This window comes from Lactuca virosa, chromosome 6, assembly GCF_052849685.1.
Source record: "Lactuca virosa cultivar CGN04683 chromosome 6, Lactuca_virosa_CGN04683_v6, whole genome shotgun sequence".
Lineage (NCBI taxonomy): Eukaryota > Viridiplantae > Streptophyta > Magnoliopsida > Asterales > Asteraceae > Lactuca > Lactuca virosa.
In genome coordinates this window covers 256,972,034-256,993,012 of record NC_136431.1, presented here as the reverse complement: position 1 = coordinate 256,993,012, position 20,979 = coordinate 256,972,034, and the positions used below count along the sequence as shown (strand labels likewise).

The following is a 20,979-nucleotide window of genomic DNA, read 5'->3' as shown; positions in this document are numbered from 1 at the left end:
TCTTTTGCTATAGTTTTCATGTTAAACTAACAATGTTTTGAACAAAATGTAAATACTATATTATCAATACAATAGTTGTTGTTGCTTTGATTACTATTATACTATTGTTGTGATACTGTACATGACGTCATCCACCCCCGGGCGTTTCCGCCGTTCGGGTTTGGGGGTGTGACAGTATGGCTTTGCTAAGATGTAAGGTGTTTCGGGCATTCGAGATCGTTTAGGGGTTAAAAACAATTTTAACTTTTAATTTTTGGGAAATGAGCTTTTCAGGCATCCGAGGTTAGTACAAGGTGTGAAAATCGATCGTGGGAAACCTCTAAAACCTTATAGTAACAAAAAAAATTGAAGAAATGATTGATGAAAACAATAGTTTTCTTACTGTATGAAATCAGTTTTTTATAAGTTTGAAAACTTATTTCACTAGTAAAATCCTAAAGCGGACTGATTTCAATCACCAATTCCTAAATCGGATAAGATTGGTTCATAAATGGTCACCGTAACATTCATTTTCTATGGGCAAGTTAAATCTCTAATTTAAAGAACTAATTATAATTAGTTTGAAAATAAATTAATATGCGAGAGTTGAAGTCAAAGTCTTTGAGAGTTTCTATATACAAAAAATAGGTGATAAATAAAAGGAAAGACTTACAGTATGAACTGTAAGAAATGTTTAAACTATTGATTTATCCCACCTAAAGAAAGAAATTCTAACATGAGAAATAAAGCCTACGGACAACCTAATCTTCATCTCTAGATATTTGGAAGGAGATGTTTATGTAGTGATTGACTGGAGTTCAAGAAGGAAGGACATTCTATGCTCGCTTCGCTCGTCAAGCTCCGCCCCCCCTTACTTAACGGCTTCATATATAAAGAAAGTCCTTTCTTCAGAAGAGAAGAAGGTAAGCTTTGAAGTTGTAGCTTGTTGGTTTTTCCATCATCCAACCATAAAAGAAATAGAACAAAACCTGGTGAAAAAGAAATGAACACTTTGTTGAGGAACGAAGCTTCGTCTTTGTTTTTCTTCAAAGCCCAAATCCAATCTCGCTCGTCGTTACTCATATGTTTCAGTTTGCATCGAAGTTAGAGAAAGGGCTCTCACAGACCCCTAATCTCATCCAATAAAAAGATATGGGATATGGTAGTATATTGTCCTTCCAAGCTAAAATAACGAGTTCTTATTGCAGCAGGATTGTAGCGGTTGGCTTTCATGCAGGTAGCCGTAGCGATGTTTGTTTGAAATCATGAAATTTATGACATTGTATTCTTATTGTTTACAATGCTTTTGATAGTTTCATTTTATTTAATTATTTTTATAGTTTATTTTAGCACATTCCATCTCATTTTAGTTAATCTTCATGCATATTTTCTCTTTTTATTATTTTTCTCCTTTACCGGGTGCTTTCCAGTCTTTTGAGCTTATTTGCAGGATTTACTGAAGACTTCGTTGCTGGAGGTATGGAAGGAGTACGGGACAATTGGAGGCTTGTGGGTTGCTTGTGAACTTGAGGTGGTGCAATTGGGCTTAGTGTCAATATAAGCAAGAAGCGCGTTGGGCTTAATCTCTGGACAAGGACTCGAGCTATAGAAGATTAAAGGAGCATTGGAGCATCTTGGAAGAGCTTTGGAATGGCACAATTGGACTATCAAGAACTTGCACAAATGGGCTGGAGCATAAGTTAGAAGATTGGACTGGATGGTATTTGTAATAGGCCAAAGCATGCATTCAGCGTGACCCACGCAGTCCGTGTGGATCCATACGCGATCCGCGTGAAGAGTGGTGAAGTGAACCCGGGTTTTGACTTGTTGACTCTATTTGTGGAAGGTTGGTGGGTGGCTTTTAGCAACTTTTTGAATATGGAAATGAACCCCTTTTACTGGAGATTTGAAGCATTTTTGCATATGAACACTTTGAAGAAGGACTCCATTTTTTGCTCTCAAGAAGGCTTTGGAAGAATTGGATGATTTAGAAGATTGGTGTAATTTCTTTCCATCTTGCAACTAGAACAATGTTTGGTACCACTAAACTACCTTGTATTTCTTCTATCTTGGCCATGCTTGGCTAAATTCTCATTTGGTTGATTAGGGTTTAATCCCATGGATGATTGGTTGTTTTGAAGACTATTATTACCTTGTGTTTGAAGTTTATGGAAATGTTCTCTAATTAAACATCTTTTTATGTTTGTTTATCTTTGATCATGAGCTTAGAAGAATAAACATATATTTTTGTTGATCAATTTCTTGGTTAAGTAATGGACTTTGAGATTGGTAAGCAACAAATGGTTTCTATGTTTGTTTTCATTTCATTTAAACCGTGGGAATGTTCCCTCCATAATGATAATGTAAGCATTTGATTATCTTATGGACTTGGTAACTCTTAGAACTCAAAGCTAATTGATTTTCATAAGATTATATGCTTCATTGATTTTGTGACTTTAATTAAGGGAATGTGTTAGAGCTCCTCTAACCATTTTAATATCTAAGAAGAGTTGAGGTGATTTGTGCTTATGAATTGCTATAGCCAAGTTAAACCAATTCACAAGTGTTGTTCCTTTTAGTCTAATGATAAGTCAACTATATCATCCATGTGGTGTATCCTAAAATCAACCAATTTCACTTCATTGATTTTAATCAAATCTTTTATTTGTCTATTTGTCATATTTACATTCTAGCTAGTTTTAATTTTTTCAAACAATCCCAAAGAATTAAACCTCCCCCTCCATTTTACTTTCACTTTTGTTTTACAAGTACTTGAACAAGTGATTTACATAGAGACTTAAATTGAACCAATCTCCGTGGATACGATCCCTTTACCACTATACACTATTTTAGTGTGTAATATTTAGGGTTATTAATTTTGTTGGCCTCGACAACCACCAGCTTTGTGCCACATGAGCTGTTTTTTAGTTGAGTTTCGAATAAAATAAGGGTTATGACCTTTTTATTGAAAAGTGTTCACTGCTTTCTGCCTAATCTTAGTATTACTTACTAAGTTTTCCATGTCTAACTTACTATTGACATGTGCTCATGTTAGAGGCCGTTACTTAGTGATATTTGAATAAATGAATGTTCAGGGCAACATATGATGGAACCAATGAAAACATGACAACACATCACTTTAGAGTAAACTATATAAATAATTTCTACAATACATTGCTTATGAATAAAGAATTGGACACGTGTCACTTGATCATTGGTCTCAACATATGTTGTCCTAGTTATGCATTTTCTATTGAACCTACTTCCAAGGGCGGATTTACTATGTAGCACGCGGTAGCACGAGCTACCCCTCAAATTTCCCGTCAAATGTAAATTTAGTGAAAAAATCGTCGGAGTCCGTCACAAATCCATTGGAAATCTGTCACGAATCCGTTGATAATCCATCACAAAGTCTGATAATTATGAATTTAGTGTTAAATCATCGGTTCATTGACGATTTTGTAACAAAAACTATCTTTAGAAATGAGTTTTTTCTAGTAGTGTAACCCATAAAATATTTGTACAACCCCTGACTTTTCTTGCTGGATCCGTCACTATATATATATATATATATATATATATATATATATATATATATATATATATATATATATATATATATATATATAAAGAGATTACTAGTATTGTATTAAAATAGTTTTACATTTTACCTATTTTGTCTCTTGATGGAGTTATTATGCCTTCTTATATTAAACACTGAAATTTTATATAAACAACTAAATATTTATGTGATCTTATCAGTTATCTGTAATAATTTTATTAAATGAATTACAAAGTAATCTTTAAAGACTATTCCAAACTACCAATATAAATGGTGTTTCAACCATCAAGTTTGGATTATATCGAACTAAATATGAAATTTTAAACCCGTAGGGTGAAGATAGGGACCAAACTTGATGTAAGATCCAAATTTGATGGTTGAAACACAATTTGTATTGATAGCTTGGAATAGTCTCTAAAGATCAATTTGATGGTTGAAACACAATTTGTATTGATAGCTTGGAATAGTCTCTAAAGATCAATTTGCAATTCATTTAAGAAAATAGTTACAGATATTTGATGAGGTCCCATAAACATTCAAGTTGTTTATACAAAATTGAGGGACATTACAAATGGAATTACAAGATTATAAGTTATATATTCGGAACTTAATATATAATAACACGGCTTTTGGTGGATGGATTAGAGAGCGAGCACGGCCGGCGATCTTTATGGTGGGGCAATGAGGCTGGAAGCCACGTGTGTAGAGAGCCTTTGTCGTGCTCTAACATGCCACTTGTTCGGATGTAGTAGTTCTAGAGATCACGTGATTCAAACTCACACGTTGACTCTACCTCCTTTCTTAGTTCTTATCTTAGACTTTTTGCATTCAATGTGTTGTAAATCTAATTAGGTGGGATTATACTTTATAATAGTGATTGATTGTATTTGTATCGATTATAATTCTGATTGTAATTTTATGTTATGACGTGACAAAATTGATATTTCAGTTTAAGTACAAAATTACGTAGTTATTCATAAAGAAAATGATATACTAGCTATTTTACTTAATTATTTGTCAAAAATTATCAGAAATACTCTCATTAGTACAAATAAAAGAAAAACAAAAAACAAAATTTCATATGAGCTTATGAGTAAATCACCAATGGGTTGGGGAAAATTGTAAAGCCTATCTGCGATTTCATCAGGTAAATATTATAAATTCAACTTTTTTTTAAATATTAGACAACGAAATTGCAGCCCATGAAACACCATGTAATTTTAATGGCTATTTAAATAATTTATTAATCTTTTTTATCTATATCTTTAAAGATGATTTGAAAATTAAGCTATATTTATTTTTTAATCATTAATAAATAAACATTTTACTAAAAAAAAAGTATCGCAAGAGGGCTGGACATGTGATCGGGAGTGGAACCCCACTTAATATTCACTACATCATCAACTCCTGTCGGTTCCAACTCTTTACTTTTCACGTGCAACTTCGCCTAGATATTTTTTGCTTTATACCATACGATCAACTCACGATGGAATAAATTGATAACGTTTGAATATATGAAAAAAAATATGTAACACATCACCTATTTTTATCATTTTAGTAATTACAAATAACTTACAAATTGTATAAAACTTAATGAAGGTATAAATCCCTTTGCAAGATGTATTCTAATTTCTAAACACAAAAGGTATGGATCATATGGTCATTCGTAAGCTTTAAGACCGATGGATGTGGTTTCAACGCAGGTTGTGATGGGCTGAGCTGGCATTGCAATTGCAATGAATGTGGTAAACATCGCCCCAGCCTCAAAATTCACACGCGCTAAGAGTTGTTGTGAAACCGCATCCTTAGTCTAACTATTTGTAATTTGTATGATAAAGGCAAAAAAACCAACGATGGCTAGATGCAATAAATTATTGTGCTTTGAGATAATAAAATAATATCATAGTAAAAATAATATCATAATAAAATAATATCATAGTAAAAATACAATAAGATAATATACTCTGTCTGGTTTGAAATACCAAAAATATAGTAAGTTTATAATAAAAATACAATAAGATAATGTTCTATGTTTGTTCAAATTACTTGTATCGATTAGACAATGCAACCATATTATTTTGCTTAGAATGATAGAACGCAATAAAATGACGGTAAGATAACAAAAATTTAGTATTAATTTAACTTAATAAATAAAATAAGATTTCATTAAGATGATTAAACAATATTAAAATAAAATTATAAAACTTGAATCAGGTGTTGTTGTGGAATCCAGAGATGTGGAATTCTTTGAGGACAAGTTTTCTAGGGATAAAGAAAACTCCAGTCATACAACACCTACAAGTACTTCTCGAGAAATACTCCCACCTCCTCTTATTGTAAAGGAACCAAGGAGAAGTACTAGGGCTAGAATAGAGAAAAGTTTTGGAGACGATTTCTATTCTTTTTTGGTCGAAGGAACACAAAAGAAAGTGACAAGAGAGGTCATCTTTGCCATTAATTTGGATGATGATCCTAAGACCTTTACTGAAGCCATGACATCTTGAGATGCGCCTTTGTGGAAGGAAGCCATCAATGACGAAATGGATTCAATCATGGGTAATAGAACTTGGGAGTTAGCTGATCTACCCAAGGGGAGAAAACCTATAGGATCCAAGTGGATATTCAAGAGAAAGTATCATCCAGATGGATCAATATCTGCCTATAAAGCAAGATTAGTTGCTAAGGGCTATAGGCAGCGAGAAGGTATTGATTATTTTGATACCTATGCCCCAGTTGCTAGGATTAGTTCTATTAGAACTCTCATAGCAATATCAACTTTGAAAGGACTGTACATTCATCAAATGGATGTGAAGACAGCCTTTCTAAATGGTTGTCTCAAGGAGGAGATTTACTTGGAGCAACCTGAAGGTTTCGTGATACCTGAACAAGAAAACAAAGTGTGTAGACTTGTTAAATCCTTGTACGGGTTGAAGCAAGCTCTTAAACAGTGGCATGAGAGATTTGACACCACTGTGACTGCCTTTGGTTTTCAGCACAATAGTGTTGACAGATGTATTTATTCTAAACATACATCCGATTACATAGTTGTTATATGTCTTTATGTTGATGATATGTTGATCATTGGCACTAACCTAGAAGGTATTCTTGAGACGAAGAATTACCTATCCTCGAACTTTAAGATGAAAGATCTTGGAGAAGTTGATACAATTCTTGGTATCAAGGTGAAAAGGACAGATGGTCAGATTTCTCTGAGTCAATCTCATTACATAGAGAAAATTCTGACAAAGTTTCAACATTTGAACATTAAAGAATTCAACACTCCTTTTGATTCAAGTGTGAAACTAAAGGTGAATTCTGGTCGAGTAGTGGCTCAACTAGAATATGCTAGTGTAGTTGGAAGCATGATGTATGCTACTCACTGCACTCGACCTGACATCGCATTCGCTGTAAGCAAATTGAGTTAGTATACTGTTAATCCAGGGACGGAGCACTGGAAGGCAGTGGGTAGAGTACTATGATACCTAAAAAGGACAAGTACTTTTGAGTTGACGTATTCGTCATCTAATGGAATACTTGAAGGTTATTCCGATGCCAGTTGGATTGATCACACTAGTGATTCAAAATCCACAAGTGGTTGGATTTATACTCTAGCTGGTGGTGTTATTTCTTGGGCGAGCAAGAAACAGACGTGCATAGCTCATTCAACGATGGAAGCGAGCTAATTGCCTTAGCAGCAGCAGGCAAAGAGGCAGAGTGGATTCGAGATTTACTTATGGATATTCGTTTGTGGGATATTCCAATGCCTTCAATACCCATGTACTGTGACAGTGAGGCCACATTGTCTAAAGTATATAATGCGGTATATAATGGGAAGTCGAGACATGTAGGTCTGCGACACAATTTTGTGAGACAACTAACTGAAAGTGGTACCATCAAGGTTGTCTATGTCAAGACAAGTAGGAACTTGGCAGATCCGTTTACCAAACCTCTGACGAGAGATTTGGTTACATCTACCACGAGAGTCATGGGTCTAAAACCACAATAGAATCGCTTAGTGATGGAAACCCAACTTGACATTAGTGCTACTAATTCTCAAGTTTAAAGGGTAACAACGAAGTCACTAACGGTAGAAGGTACTATCATTAATGATAGATCCATGTGAGGTAGGATAGTACGTCGTTGCCGAGAAAGAGGTTGAGTTACAACTCTTAACAAAGTTTTGGAGACATCTAAGCAACGAAGATGTTGTAAAACTTTGCCTATATGATCTAGAGGTGGTGCCGCCTCAAGTGAAGATTAGTGGTTTATCTTCTAAAGGATCATGAAAAGGGTTTATAGCGCATGACCATATTAGCGCTCAGGGAGAACACAAAGATGACTTGTGATATGTGGGGGTAAACCGGAGAGGTCATTAAGGTTCATGGTTTAAACCTATAAGGATACCATTGAATCGGTCTCTTCTTGTTTGTTCTCATTAAACTGGGGTTTAATCTTCGTGACACCCAAGTAACATCATCTGTCTAGAAGGATCAGGAAACGGCTTGCTTGGAGAGCAAGTCGTCGCCCTAGGGTTTCTGGGGCCGGCCTATGGGGGCCCGTTTTATGCCTTCTAGGGTTTCGATACCTATAAATACTGCTCCCTAGGAGCCATTTGACACACTCACGAAAATCAAAAGCTCTCTCTCACTCTCTGCGATTTTCTTCTGGTTTCCGAGTATTCACTTTGTGTTTGTCGATTTCTAGTGTTGTTGGAAGATCGATAGATCTGCATTAAATCCTGGGGTTTTACTCTGTTGCTTACAGCCAGTAGAAGCGAAGTATAAACCTTTAAGGACAGGAGTCCGATCCGTGCAGTTATTTGAAGTTCAAGATCAACCATCAACACGTCGGTTTTACTTTTCTGTCTTGCATTTACTTTCGTCTAACAACAGGACTGTCTTCTTCTTCCTTTCTTATAATCAGATCTAATCGTGAATGATTGATCTGGTTTTGGACGAAACTTGGTAAATATAATAATAATAATTGGATCTATTATTCGCAACTAATCGACACATAATTATCAATATTATTTGTCGGTTTCCTTGCGTGTCTATTAGTTTGATTTTACAACACACTATAGTGGTAGATTTCAATCAAAATTGAATCCTACGTAACATCAAGTGTTGTATTCTATTGTGGTATCCGATATGACAGAACTGTCCAACTAAAATGTATATAATGGTGTATTGAGAATTCGGAAAAACGTTTAGTGACATTTTGGATACAATTAAAATATAAGTGACTTAAAGTGCAAGTTGTTATTAGTTATCATTTTAGGACATTAAACCATTCTAAAAATCTCCTTAAATTTTGATCGTTATTTTGAGAAAACTTTTGTATTTTGCTTTCAAAAAAAACCTCTCAACCGGTTAACATGCTATTTCATTTCATATCAAAATCCTATTTTTGTAAAATTTCCAACAAGTTTTGTATTTTCTATTAAAAAAACAAAGCTAGTTGTGGTTGACAAATATAGGCTTTTTTTTACAATTTTAAAGTTTCACTTATAACAAGACTATACAAGACAAACCATCAGACAAGGCTAATGTTGATATATCAACCTACGTATAACAATACTATATAGTATTACAAAGCATAAGACTGAACATTTAGCAAACTGTTTTCAAACAGTTTGGCAGGACATTCGTTTATTTAATAAATGCACGAACATGAACAAGATTGTTTGTTCATTACGTTCATTTATGTTCATTCATTTACGTTTATAATGAACTTTATTTTTTTTTTGCTTGTATTATAGGAAATTAATAATGTTATATATGTTGATCTTTTGTGACGTGTGATCGTTTGAAGAGTGATCAAGTGTGATCATCTTTGAGGTAAAATCATGCAAGGAAATCACAGTATAGTGTTAAATATAGCCAGTAAAGCAAATCAAGCAAATCCTTAATGATTCTGCTACTGATCAATCATATTCCTACTCCTAGTCAGTATTGCGGCCTTGAAATCGTCTTTTGGAGACTCAAAATGGCTCATCTTTGTTGTATCTCTGATGTATGATATTTTTAGGTCAAAGACAAGGGTCTATTTATAGTTTTTCTGCTGACCTAAAACGTGGCCCGTATGTCCTTTAGACGCGGTGCGTAAGTGCAAGCGTTAGGTTAGAACTCTAAGTCATCAACGTGATGTGTTACTTGTATGGACACGACACGTTCACTTCAGTTCGGTAATTATTTCTGCTTCTTGTGTTCCACATCTACTTCCACCTCCAATATGCTTCCTTTTTCCTTAGCAGTTCAAATTATCTTCAAAATTATAATTTCAAGCAGTATAAGCATCTTTTATCTTAATTAAGACGAGAAAGAAGCTCAAAACACTAAGATATGAGATATCGCACGATATCATGATGAAGCTAAAGGCCAAGGTGTCAAGTTATGCAAATTTTTTATTTTTGGAGAAAATATTTGGAAAAAAATATTTTAAGTATTTTTTTATGTTTTTTTTTGGCGTAGAATTATCTATAAAACATGTATTTAGGTATGTTTCTTTATTTGGATTTTTATGGTCATTTATTTTTATTTATCTACGTTTATGTTCATTTACATCAATTCATTTATGTTTGTTTATATCTGTTCATTTATTTTTCTTTAGCATCTTAATGAACAAGCATTCATTCGTTTGTGGGGTTAATGACATAGGAGGGTAATAAGGTTTTAAGTTTGTCCACATTAAGACCTTAAGGTTTTTTTTGTACATATTACACCAATATGGTTTGTTATAACCGTTTAAAAAGGTAATAATGTTTTAATTTTGTCCATATTATGTCCCTAAGGTCTTTTTTTTGTACATATTACACCAATATGGTTGTTATAATCGTTTAAAGAGGGTAATAAGGTTTTAATTGTGTCCATATTAGGTCCCTATTTTTAATATTATTATCATCTCATCTAACTCTTTTACAATTTATATTAGTATCTAGTTAGATGGCTTTATCATTTCATCTTCTCATTTTAGTCGTCCATTCACCACAACCATGGTTTCAAATAAAAGGTTACATAACTTTTTTTTGGTCATTTTTACAAAAAATAAATAAATAAATAAATAAATAATAATAATAATAATAATAATCAAAGTCTTAATGATTAAGGCTATGTTTGGCGCGCCACAACTAGCTGATAACTAGTTTATTTTTCGATATTTTTTAAGTTGACATGTTTGGCAAGCCAAAAAATAGCTTATAAGCTACCGTTTTAAAATGCTACTTAGACTAGTTTTCAAAAGTTTTTTTTTTAATTTTCAAATATACCCCTTAATTATTTAAGAAAACATATTTTTTAAAATGACTTTTATGTCATTATATAAATTTCAGATAGTTTATAAGTCAGTGGCAGAGCGATGGTCAAAATAAAAAACTAGTCTAAGTAGCTTTTTAAAATGCTAGCTTATAAGCTACTTTTTGGTTTGTCAAACAAGACAACTTAAAAAAGATCGAAAAATAAACTAACCTATCAGTTAGTTGTGGCGTGTCAAACATAGTCTTAATCATTAAGACTTTGATTATTACTATTTTTTTTAGTGAAAATGACAAAAAAAAAATGTTATATAACATTTCAAATGAAACCATGGTTGTGGTGAATGGGCGACTAAAATGAGAAGATGAAATGATTAAGTCATCTAACTAGATATTAATATAAATTGTAAAAGAATTAGATAAAATGATAAAAATATTAAAAATAGGGACCTAATATGTACAAAATTAAAACCTTATTACCCCTCTTTAAACAGTTATAACAACCATGTTGGTATAATATGTACAAAAAAACCCTAGGGACCTAATATTGACAAAATTAAAACCTTATTACATTTTTTAAGCGGTTATAACAAACCATATCGGTGTAATATGTACCAAAAAAGCCTTAAGGACCTAACATGGACAAACTTCAAACCTTATTACCCTCCTATGTCGTTAACCCTTCGTTTGTTTGTTCTTTGTCGTTGATTGTACATAAATTATGCATCTAAAAAGACAAGACAAGACGAATTGACGAAACAAGATAGGTCAAAGAGCGGGGTTCAAACAAAATATTCACCTTATCAAGTTTAATACAAGAAAACCAACATGATATAGTATATAAATAAAAAATAATTTAATGGAAAAGAAATAAAAGCAATTGTAATTTATTGGATGACACCTCAAAATAAATACAAGTGAAAGAAGCACAAGGAGTAAAAGCTTTACCTCTTCGAGGTGAACAATCAATCAATCAATCAAAATACCCAAGCACAGGCTCACAGTAGGCATAAGCTCTATATCTGTAACAACGACGACTATGATGACCCACTTTTTTAACCCTATAAAAATTGAGGTCAACCAACCATAAATAAAAACAACAACCAAACAAACATCCAATTTTCACTACACATAACAAATTAACAAAACACCTCCACAAATCACCACTTCACCTCTGTGTGTGTGTGTGTCTCTCTCCTCCTCCCCCATAAAAGCTTCCAACCCCACTATTATTATTGACATTGTTATTATTATTATATCCTTCATTCCCTCCATACCCCTGGTTTGGCCCAACATAATTTGAGCCTGGGCCTGGGCCATACTTGTTAGGGCCCCACGGGAGCCCAGATCTTGAGTTATTCCATTTATGTTGCTTGTAGTATCTCCGACCCAATGTATTGGGGTTCCTAAATCTTTGAAAACCAGGGGGGTCGTTATCTGTACACCCCCGCCATGATTGTTCATGGCGGGGATACATGGGTAGCGGTGGAAAAGGGTGGAAAGTCATCGCCGGAGCAACCACCCAGCTCTCGGCGGCGGTGGCACCGTATGGTGGTATCCCGATCCGTCGGAGAACAGAAGATGGTAGACCAAAGGCAGTGGGTAACCACGAATTGTATCGGTCTTGGAGGTGGCCCTTCACCGGATCGCCGGAAGTTGATGCAAACAACAGCTGGCGGTTGACCGGAGATGAAAATCCGGGAGGGGCGTCTTCGTCCATATCTTCAGTTTTGGTTTGACCGCGTTGTTGACTTTCATTGGTTACTAATGCTATATCCGGTATTATTGTTGTTATGTCTCCCGGCTGGTCCCACCTGCTTTTACGTTTCCGGGTCCGGATGCGGGTGCAACTGCTGACACATGAGGCGGCGGAAGCTTCTACTGGCGGTGTATCGACAGTGAGTGGCGGCTTCATGGAGTTGTCGGGAACTCTGTCGGTGGAATGACTGTTTTGCCCTTGAAAAGTTTTGAAATTTGAGGTCGTTTGAGGTTGAGGTTCCATTCTTTCCTTGTCCCTATCTGCCCGGATGACTTTTCGGGCATACCATGGAATCCACTTGTCACGGAAATTTCGGGCGATTTGATGGACCTATTGGACAATAAATAAATAAAATAAAATAAAAAGTGCACGGATAAACAAAAGTAAGTTGCTATTTTGGAGTAAATATTTTAAAATGTACCTGTTTGTCCGTATGCTCTGTCAATGACAAAATTGATTCCTTGAAGCTGAAAAGAAGCCCAAAGGAGTTTCATTATGCTTTACTCAAAACTACTATAAAATATTTTATTGTTTAATATGAAAAAACTAACTAGCGTATTCATAATTTGTTTGTTCAGACTTCAGACCTTATGGCTCCATTAGGAGAAGGTTTTAAGATATTTTCCAGTGTAAGAATCTTTCCTTCCGCTAGAAACTCCAAGACCTGCCATGCATGGATAATATAGTAATTTAACAAACTGTGATGTATAATATAGCTTTCTAAAACTTACCTTGAGAAGCTTTCGCAATATTGGAATCTTAATGAACTCTTTTCTATAATGTTTAATTAAGTTGTGTAACATCTGTAAACCTGTAAATTCAATAAAAAGAATTATGATCGTTGACAAGGAACACATTAACCCTGTGTATTTAAAAAGAAGCAAAAATAAAAACAATACCATTCTTGTTAATTATGTCGAACAAAACCGTTCGAGATTTTGTTTTCAGAAGTGCATCCAAGATCATAGAAAGGTCTCGATTACTGAAAATTATATCAAGGCAAAATCAGTATTTTTTTTTTCCAAATATATTATTTATAACACTAAAAAAGGTAGAAAATAACCTTTGAATTCCTTCACCATTGCCACTATGAGCAGTTAGACATAAAAGCTTCAAATAGCCCTTCCAAGCATCCTTCAAGAATCAAAAGCAAATCAGATGATAAGACATATCAAAATACACATAAGAAAATCAAACATTTATTAACTTTGAAGTTATAAAAGAGCAACATAAGTACACCATGTATAGCTTTAACTCTCCTCTATATTTTACTTATTTGTAACTAATGAGATTTTCATTTACAAATTTGTATTTTGGAGCATAAGGGTAAAATAGTAATTTAGTCTTCTCTCATTCAGACGGTTTAGAAAAGAAAAAGAAACAACCATACCACTACCACTAAAGACAGAATAGCAAAGCACTATAAATACACATGTACAACTTACTCTTCGTTTGCTTATCCCTCCATCAGCATTTAGCAGAGTATTAAGTGCTTCTTGAACTGCATTGCAACAACATATCAAGCATATTATTATTATTATTATTATTATTTTATTACCAAAAGATGGTTTATAAATGAGAAATGTTGAATAAATAGCAAACCTGCTTCAAATCGACCGGTTAAGGGGGCTTCCCCTATCCTTTTAGGTTTGTGAGGTGGCAGTGGCAAGGGTTTGGTATCTATGATCTCTGGTGGCTTATGGTTTTTAGATTTCCCTCTCTTCACCAATGATGATGGTTGCTTTGGGCGTGATTGTGGCTTTAAAATGACACACTTGTTTCCATTTTTATTAGCTTTTGGTTTCTTCTTTGATTCACTGTGCTTCACATCAGTCACTTTATTAAAGGAAACATCCATTTTACTTTCTGATGAAGATCTTTCAAATGAAACTTCTCTTTCTGTTGACCCAATAGGAATAACTGTATTTTTATCATCATCAATGGCTAATAAAGAATCCTTCTCATTCTCCACATCCTCTGAGTGTCCAGGAGTCATAGAAAACTTGTCTGTTACAGGACTATTATTTTTAGAAGCACTCTGTGTCTCGCTTATTAATAAATTATCCAACTTATTATTGTTATGGTTTTCATAAAATGTAACAGGTTCAGGAAATTCATCATCAGAATCACCCGAAACCACTGTTTCAGAACTTAGTGGATCCCCACCAATCACGCCTCGACACCTGGACGACCCGCACACACATTTTTTGGCTGCAGCCCCAAACACCCTTACATAGTTGTAATCAAATGTCAGCTCTTCCCCCTGAAACTCAACAAATTAATCAAGTCAGCATGAGTCATGACACAATTTAAAGAATATACCATGACAATTTCGTTACATTTATGTGTGTATTATAACAAAAGCAGATTTTATTTCTTGCATTTAATTTTAACCCAAGAAAGTAATAAATAATACACACCAAAAGATGGGCATACCTTCTTAATATCTCTTATTGCAAAGAGTCCAATGCAGACTTCCCCATTAACCATCCACTGGTCAGATAGAACACAAATTAAGTAGTAAGTTGACAAATTAAACTGAATTCACGTATATATTTTCCAGTAAGAATGTAAATTTATGATTTAATATTTAAATAAATTAAATTCAAGTATATATTTTCCAATGAGGTTTGTTCACATAAAACATTGTGCTTGTAACTTGCAAGTAAACTAACCTTTTCAGTGCGACAATTTGGTTGACAGCTGTGATTTATAAAACGACCCAAGTTTCCTTTAGCACAAGCATCTATAACCTGAAAATAAAAAAGAAACAATGTCAATAGAGCTTTATGCCATGCCACTAGTTCTATTTTCAGTTTTTTATTGTTTTTGAGTTGTTCAATTTCATTTATTATATTTTAATGTATTTATTTCATCCAACAGGTGTATTAAAGTGCAGACTAACCTCACTGCCATTCAATGTCATGAAATAGAAATGCTTATGACCCTTTCGAGCATATTCTTTTTGTCGAGCCTCATAAGCAGGCATATCAAGCACCTACAAAAAAAAATTGAAATTGTATTTGTATAACTTGCATTATAAGCAAGTTAATGAGATTCTCAATTCTATTAACTGAGAATCTTGCAACAAGAAGGTTCCATATAATGTATAGGGCAAAAGAAATGCAAAAAATGACAAAAGTAGACATGTTACCTCCCCCACATATTCAATTAGGAACCTTCCTTTGGGAATATCCTCTTGCAGCTGAAGCCCAAACCCCTTCTTTCCACATGGAAAACATTTCAGTTTGGAATACTTGCGTTTTTGAAACTGCAAAATCATAAAAAAAATGCTAATGTCAATATGCCATAAGTACCTCTTTGAACAAACACATATACTAAATAGCATTCAAATTATAAATTATAAATAACCTGTTGATTCGAACACAAATCTCCACAGGGGCATGTTCCCTTTACACATTCTATATTCAGCATCCTATTAAGGCATTCATCCCGACATCCCATGCGCCCATCTAATGAAGGTTTACAGTGGCAAACCATGATCTAACAGCCATTTCAAGAATACACATTTTAGTAAACACACTACATTAAATATCTGATTTTTATAGATGTAATAAATAATAAAACAAATAACCTCATCAATAGTCTGATTTTTACGATTGCGATGCAGAAACATGTTTGTCTTTATAAGCTTCCAAGAGAGTTGTGGAGGATCTGCAACAATGGCATATGATTAATGAGATGGAAGTTCAAGCAAACAAAAGATTGTCAGGTCAACAAGTCAACAAGTACCTATTTGCTGCTTTTGTCCCGATTGACTGGAATTCAACTGTGTATTAGAAGCATCTTCCTCACCAGATGCTTCAGATAACTCCAGCTCCTCATTGATATCAGCATTCGACTTTTCTTGTGGAATTGAACAATCCCCAAAGGTTTTATCCATGTTGTCTTTACAAATCCTTCACGTTATAAAATTTTTGAAGTATTTAGACACAAATTTATTGTTATACCATAGGTTGAAAAAGGATAAAATCATACCATCTGCATTCTGTGGATTCAATAGAATCTGCGAGTATAGCTGATATACGTCTCCATTTATGACAATCATCACAACACACCCAAGCACTTCGTGGAGATCCAGACCCTTCAACTTGTTTCTCACCATGGTCAAACTTGTCACATGATAAAACATCATTGACATTGACTATTTCTGGACTAGGAATTGCACTTCCAACACCACAATCACTTGATTGATGGGAATTGGAAATACAATCTTTTAAGGAATGTAGTCCTTCTGCAGTTCCACTAATTTGAGTCTCTGGAATAACATTAATAACTTCAGAATCAGGTGAAGTTCCAGGATCTGAACACCCGTTTTCAACTGATTCTCCTACTCCTGCCAAATCATCACTTCTTTTATCAAGATTCTCATTCGAAGCACTAGGCACCTCATTTTCATAATTGTCCTTTATATCACTTTGAAGGGTGGAAGCTTTTATTTTGACCTCAGTGTAGCTTTCAAGATCATTATCTATGCTAGGTATCGTATTAAATTGGCAATTTTGAATAGCTTTTGACCCAACTTTGAACTTCAAAAGAAGACCCTTTTTTGTATTCCTCTTTCCTCCCTTATGTCCTGTCCTTCCCTTTATTGACTTTTCTACATCTTCATTTGCATTTGCATTGACATTGACATTCTTTTTAAATATTTCATCTATTTTTCCTCCCACTCCCCAAGCTGAAGGGCGGGCCCGGGGGATCAAATTACTTCTTCTTCTTCTTCCAACATCAGCAGATAATAAATCTAACATTGGCTTCTTTCCAGAAGCTCTTCTGCTTTTTCTTGCAGCCAACTTGGTATCAGTTTTCTGATTCGATGTAACTTTTCGGGTACTTCTCCGAGTTGATGAACATTTGATATTTTGCACATGGTTATCTCTCACCTCAGAGGATTCAGTTAAGACAATAGAGTTAAAAGGGTCAACAAGGGAATCAGTATTTGGTTCATCTACATTGTGAGAAGGGTCAGGGTCATTGTCAGTAACTGATAAGGGCTCACATGATTCTAAGTAAACTGATAATGTGTCAGTTAAACAATCCGGCTGCATAGTAGACACAAGTTCATTGAAGTCACATGGGGTGTCTTCTGCATCTTCTGGCAATATCTCAGAATCTTGATTTGGCAATATCTCAGAATCTTGATTTCCCATCAAAGATTCGTGCATAATGTTAAAACCCCTTTGATTGGTTCAAGCACTAAGAACCATCGACCATCAACTTGCCTGCAATCATTATTATGAAATATGAATATGAATATACAAAGAGAAGATAAACATATGAACATGCATCAGGAAAATGCAATCCTAGGTTTCAGGTCTATTGTATCATAAGTGATGCCTCCTACAATTTACATATGATTGTTATGTAAAGTCATAAAAAGAACACTGAGGGTTTCGTATTTCTTTTTATGAGAGAGAATGAGCAATCGAGTGATGTTGAGTGTTCATAAATTCACAAGATCCATCCCAAAAACTGATAGAACAAGTTAATGCAGACATAAATGTATCGATAAGTCTGTCACGTGCTATAGTCAAGGGCGGCTGCACGTGGGGGTAACGAGAGCAACCGTCTCTAGAATTATGGGCATTTTAGTAATTTTGCCCATAAAAACAGACAAATCTTTCAGCATACATATGGTATATAGTATATACTGCATTAATGCTTCCAATTCAAGTTTATCTCGATAAGTAGACACACAAATAAATACATACAAACATACAGCAGATGTTTTATATCATAAAATTTTAACTTGAAGGTTTCTGCCTACTGTTCATCTAGTGAACCAGCCTTCAATTCATACATGATTATCTGTAAATTTAGGGGAAAAGGGTAATTTGCGAATATTTACCATCTTGTATGAGAAAGAAAGCAACAATCAACGATTAAGTAGGCGCTGCATACCAACTGATTCAATTGAAACGCACCTGAAATAATAAAATGCAAGTCAAGGAAGACACAATTACACAGATACCCCAAACAAAGAAATTAAAATCGTCTCAATCATTAAAAAGAGGGAGAATGGGATGAAATAGAAAAAACGAAGGAAAGCAAAAACCCTAATATCAGGGTGATAAATTCTTCAAATTAAAACCAAAAAACCTAGCAGGGAGACTGCATTCATAGGTCAATGCAGTAGCAAATTAAATAATACGACAAACAAAACCCCACCGACAGGTGACCTTAACAATTTGGCGCAAGAAAAAGGAGCAAAAGATCATCATATTCGTACCTGAAGAAGAACGATTCAGTGAGCAAAATAAAAAAACGGGAGGCGTCGCGAGAGAGCAAGAATTTGGTGATTATATCAACACGCAAGAGGAACAGTTTAGAGAGAGAAAGGGGAGAATCGATATGGCGCTGTGGAGAAACACGTTTGGTTTGGGGGAAATTTAGGAGAAAGGTCTGCGACCCCAAAAATCTTATTTGGGTTTGTGTGTGTTTCGTTTTCGTAGGTGTGCTGTGCTTGCTACTTCTTATATTGCATCCAAAAAATAAACTTGTTACTTTTAATGTTTACATTAAAAAAAATCATGTATAATTTGTGAGATTAAATTGTCTTTTTATTGATATATTGGACTGAATTCATAATTTCGAACCAAATGACTATTTGATTTCTAATTACGTTTTTAAGAATCTTTGATAATTTACTTGGTAATAAATGAATATAAGATTTGAACTTTTGATATTTAGTTATATAGTAATAATTAACGCCTTCTAAAAAAGATATTTGGCATATTATAAAAGATAAATTGACTTGGTTGCAAAATTTTAAAGAATGTAATTTTGGTAATTATTATAAACATTTTGAGAAAGACTAAAACATTATTATGTTAGATTTTCAATATATCAATTAGGTAAGTTTTGATACGATGGGACTGTGCAAAGTATAATCAAAAGAAATACAGGGAGGGCTCCAAACTTACAAAAAAAAAAATCTAAGATTTTGGTTTGAAAGCGTATCAATCAATATACTTTAGAGTGTAGAAAAATGTTAGTCATAATTTTGGAGAATGGGTGTAATCTGAGTTGGCTTAAGAAGTAAGGTTTTTATGGACTTTTTATAAAAACTAGATGAAAATCAGTTGCGTGCCATTGGCGCGGGTTGGAATGGTCGGTAATTTAAAGGGAAATGGCGTGTTCATGGTTTTTTTTTGAGATGTTTGTTGACTTTTTTCGTACTTTGCATGTTAATGTCTTTTTTGGTGTTATTGTTGTTGTTTGAATTGAGTACTTAAATAGATTGATGAAAAGTTAACGAAAAGTTATTACTATGATTGGTTGTGTTTGTATGTAAGTTGATAATTGTGGGATAGTTGTTTCCATTCGTTTATCTGGTAGTCATATTAAAGTTGTTTGCTATGAGGGTAATTTGGGAAGTGACTATATTAATTTTGTAGTATTTGAAGAGTCGGGTTTAAGTGTGGTTATAGATCTGTGATAATTATAGTAATATTTTTTTAATTGGTCTTTGTGTCAGTAATAAAATACATAAAAGTTTTTTTTTGCTTAGTTCTTTTTATATATTTTGTTTGTTGAGGTATAAAGTTTGTTTTGTTTAGTAGTTAACTCGTAAGTGTTTAATATTTTTTTGTTTGTAAGTTTTTTTACAAAATTTGTTTTATTTTTCTTTTGTAATATAGTCTGGTTCTTTTTTTTTTCAAAATTTCTTTTTACTTTTGTTTTGTTTTAATTACGTGGAAGAATCTAACATGTTTGTAATGGTTAAGTAACATTTTTTGTTTTGTAAAGTATTTGCACATTATGTCATTATGTTGATATTTTTCTTTTCTAAATGTTACTAGTATGTTTGTAAACATTAATAGTATGTTGGTAATATTAGTTTTTGGTAATGGGCTTGAATAAAGGGCTTAGGGTTAGAGAGTGAATCCAATATGTTGGTTGTTAAAAAAATTAAAAGTACATATGTTAAATTTGGGTAACTAATTTTAGCACGGGTTATTTGTTTTTACTTGTAATGGAAATCGAAATATTGATGTATAAAACCTTATTTTTTTCTATTGTGTTAATATTCATTGAAAAATGATAAAGTCATATGTTTTCGTAGAGGTGATGTTATACGGATGTCTAGTTTTATTTAATTTTTTTGGGTTGGTTTGTTTTGTTAGTTGTTAGCAAAAGCATTGATCGATCAAATTAAAGGATATGCTGCAAAACGAAACCCATATTATATAGTAGTTGGGTTTCATAGAGATGACAAAGTTGTTGCATACATCAGATTATGAGGGTGTTTGAGATTATTTTTTAGCTTCAAAAATCTTTTTTGTAAAAAAGATTTTTTGTAAAAGGACTTTTTACAAACGGTGTTTTGAGGGGCAAAAGTCAAAAATTGTTTTTAAAAAGTGTTTGGTTTAACTTTTACATGTAAAATGACTAAAAATGACATGCTTA

General features: G+C 33.7%; 1 protein-coding gene across 1 annotated transcript; it reads right to left on the bottom strand.

Annotated features, from left to right (window-relative positions):
• Nucleotides 1-11,661: 11,661 nt before the first annotated feature.
• EFS (histone-lysine N-methyltransferase) lies at nucleotides 11,662-19,008 on the bottom strand. The gene is made up of 18 exons (XM_079058220.1): nucleotides 18,800-19,008; nucleotides 18,419-18,494; nucleotides 16,549-17,792; nucleotides 16,303-16,469; nucleotides 16,145-16,224; nucleotides 15,922-16,053; nucleotides 15,704-15,820; nucleotides 15,455-15,547; nucleotides 15,225-15,302; nucleotides 14,986-15,042; nucleotides 14,152-14,812; nucleotides 13,995-14,050; nucleotides 13,613-13,683; nucleotides 13,449-13,531; nucleotides 13,281-13,360; nucleotides 13,137-13,213; nucleotides 12,971-13,016; nucleotides 11,662-12,879 (listed from the first exon to the last, which is right to left on the bottom strand). Exons 3-18 carry the CDS (start codon nucleotides 17,733-17,735, stop codon nucleotides 11,959-11,961), a joined length of 3,906 nt encoding a protein of 1,301 aa, XP_078914346.1. The 5' UTR covers nucleotides 17,736-17,792; nucleotides 18,419-18,494; nucleotides 18,800-19,008; the 3' UTR covers nucleotides 11,662-11,958.
• Nucleotides 19,009-20,979: the final 1,971 nt, after the last annotated feature.

What these genes read in the sequence shown, in the direction of transcription:
- EFS (XM_079058220.1), bottom strand. Translation starts at nt 17,735, where the DNA reads ATGCACGAATCTTTGATGGGAAATCAAGATTCTGAGATATTGCCAAAT. An exon ending in AAAATCAGACTATTGATGAG is followed by an intron (nt 16,054 to 16,144) that starts GTTATTTGTTTT and finishes AATGGCTGTTAG; the next exon opens with ATCATGGTTTGCCACTGTAA. An exon ending in CAATAAGAGATATTAAGAAG is followed by an intron (nt 14,813 to 14,985) that starts GTATGCCCATCT and finishes GTTGAGTTTCAG; the next exon opens with GGGGAAGAGCTGACATTTGA.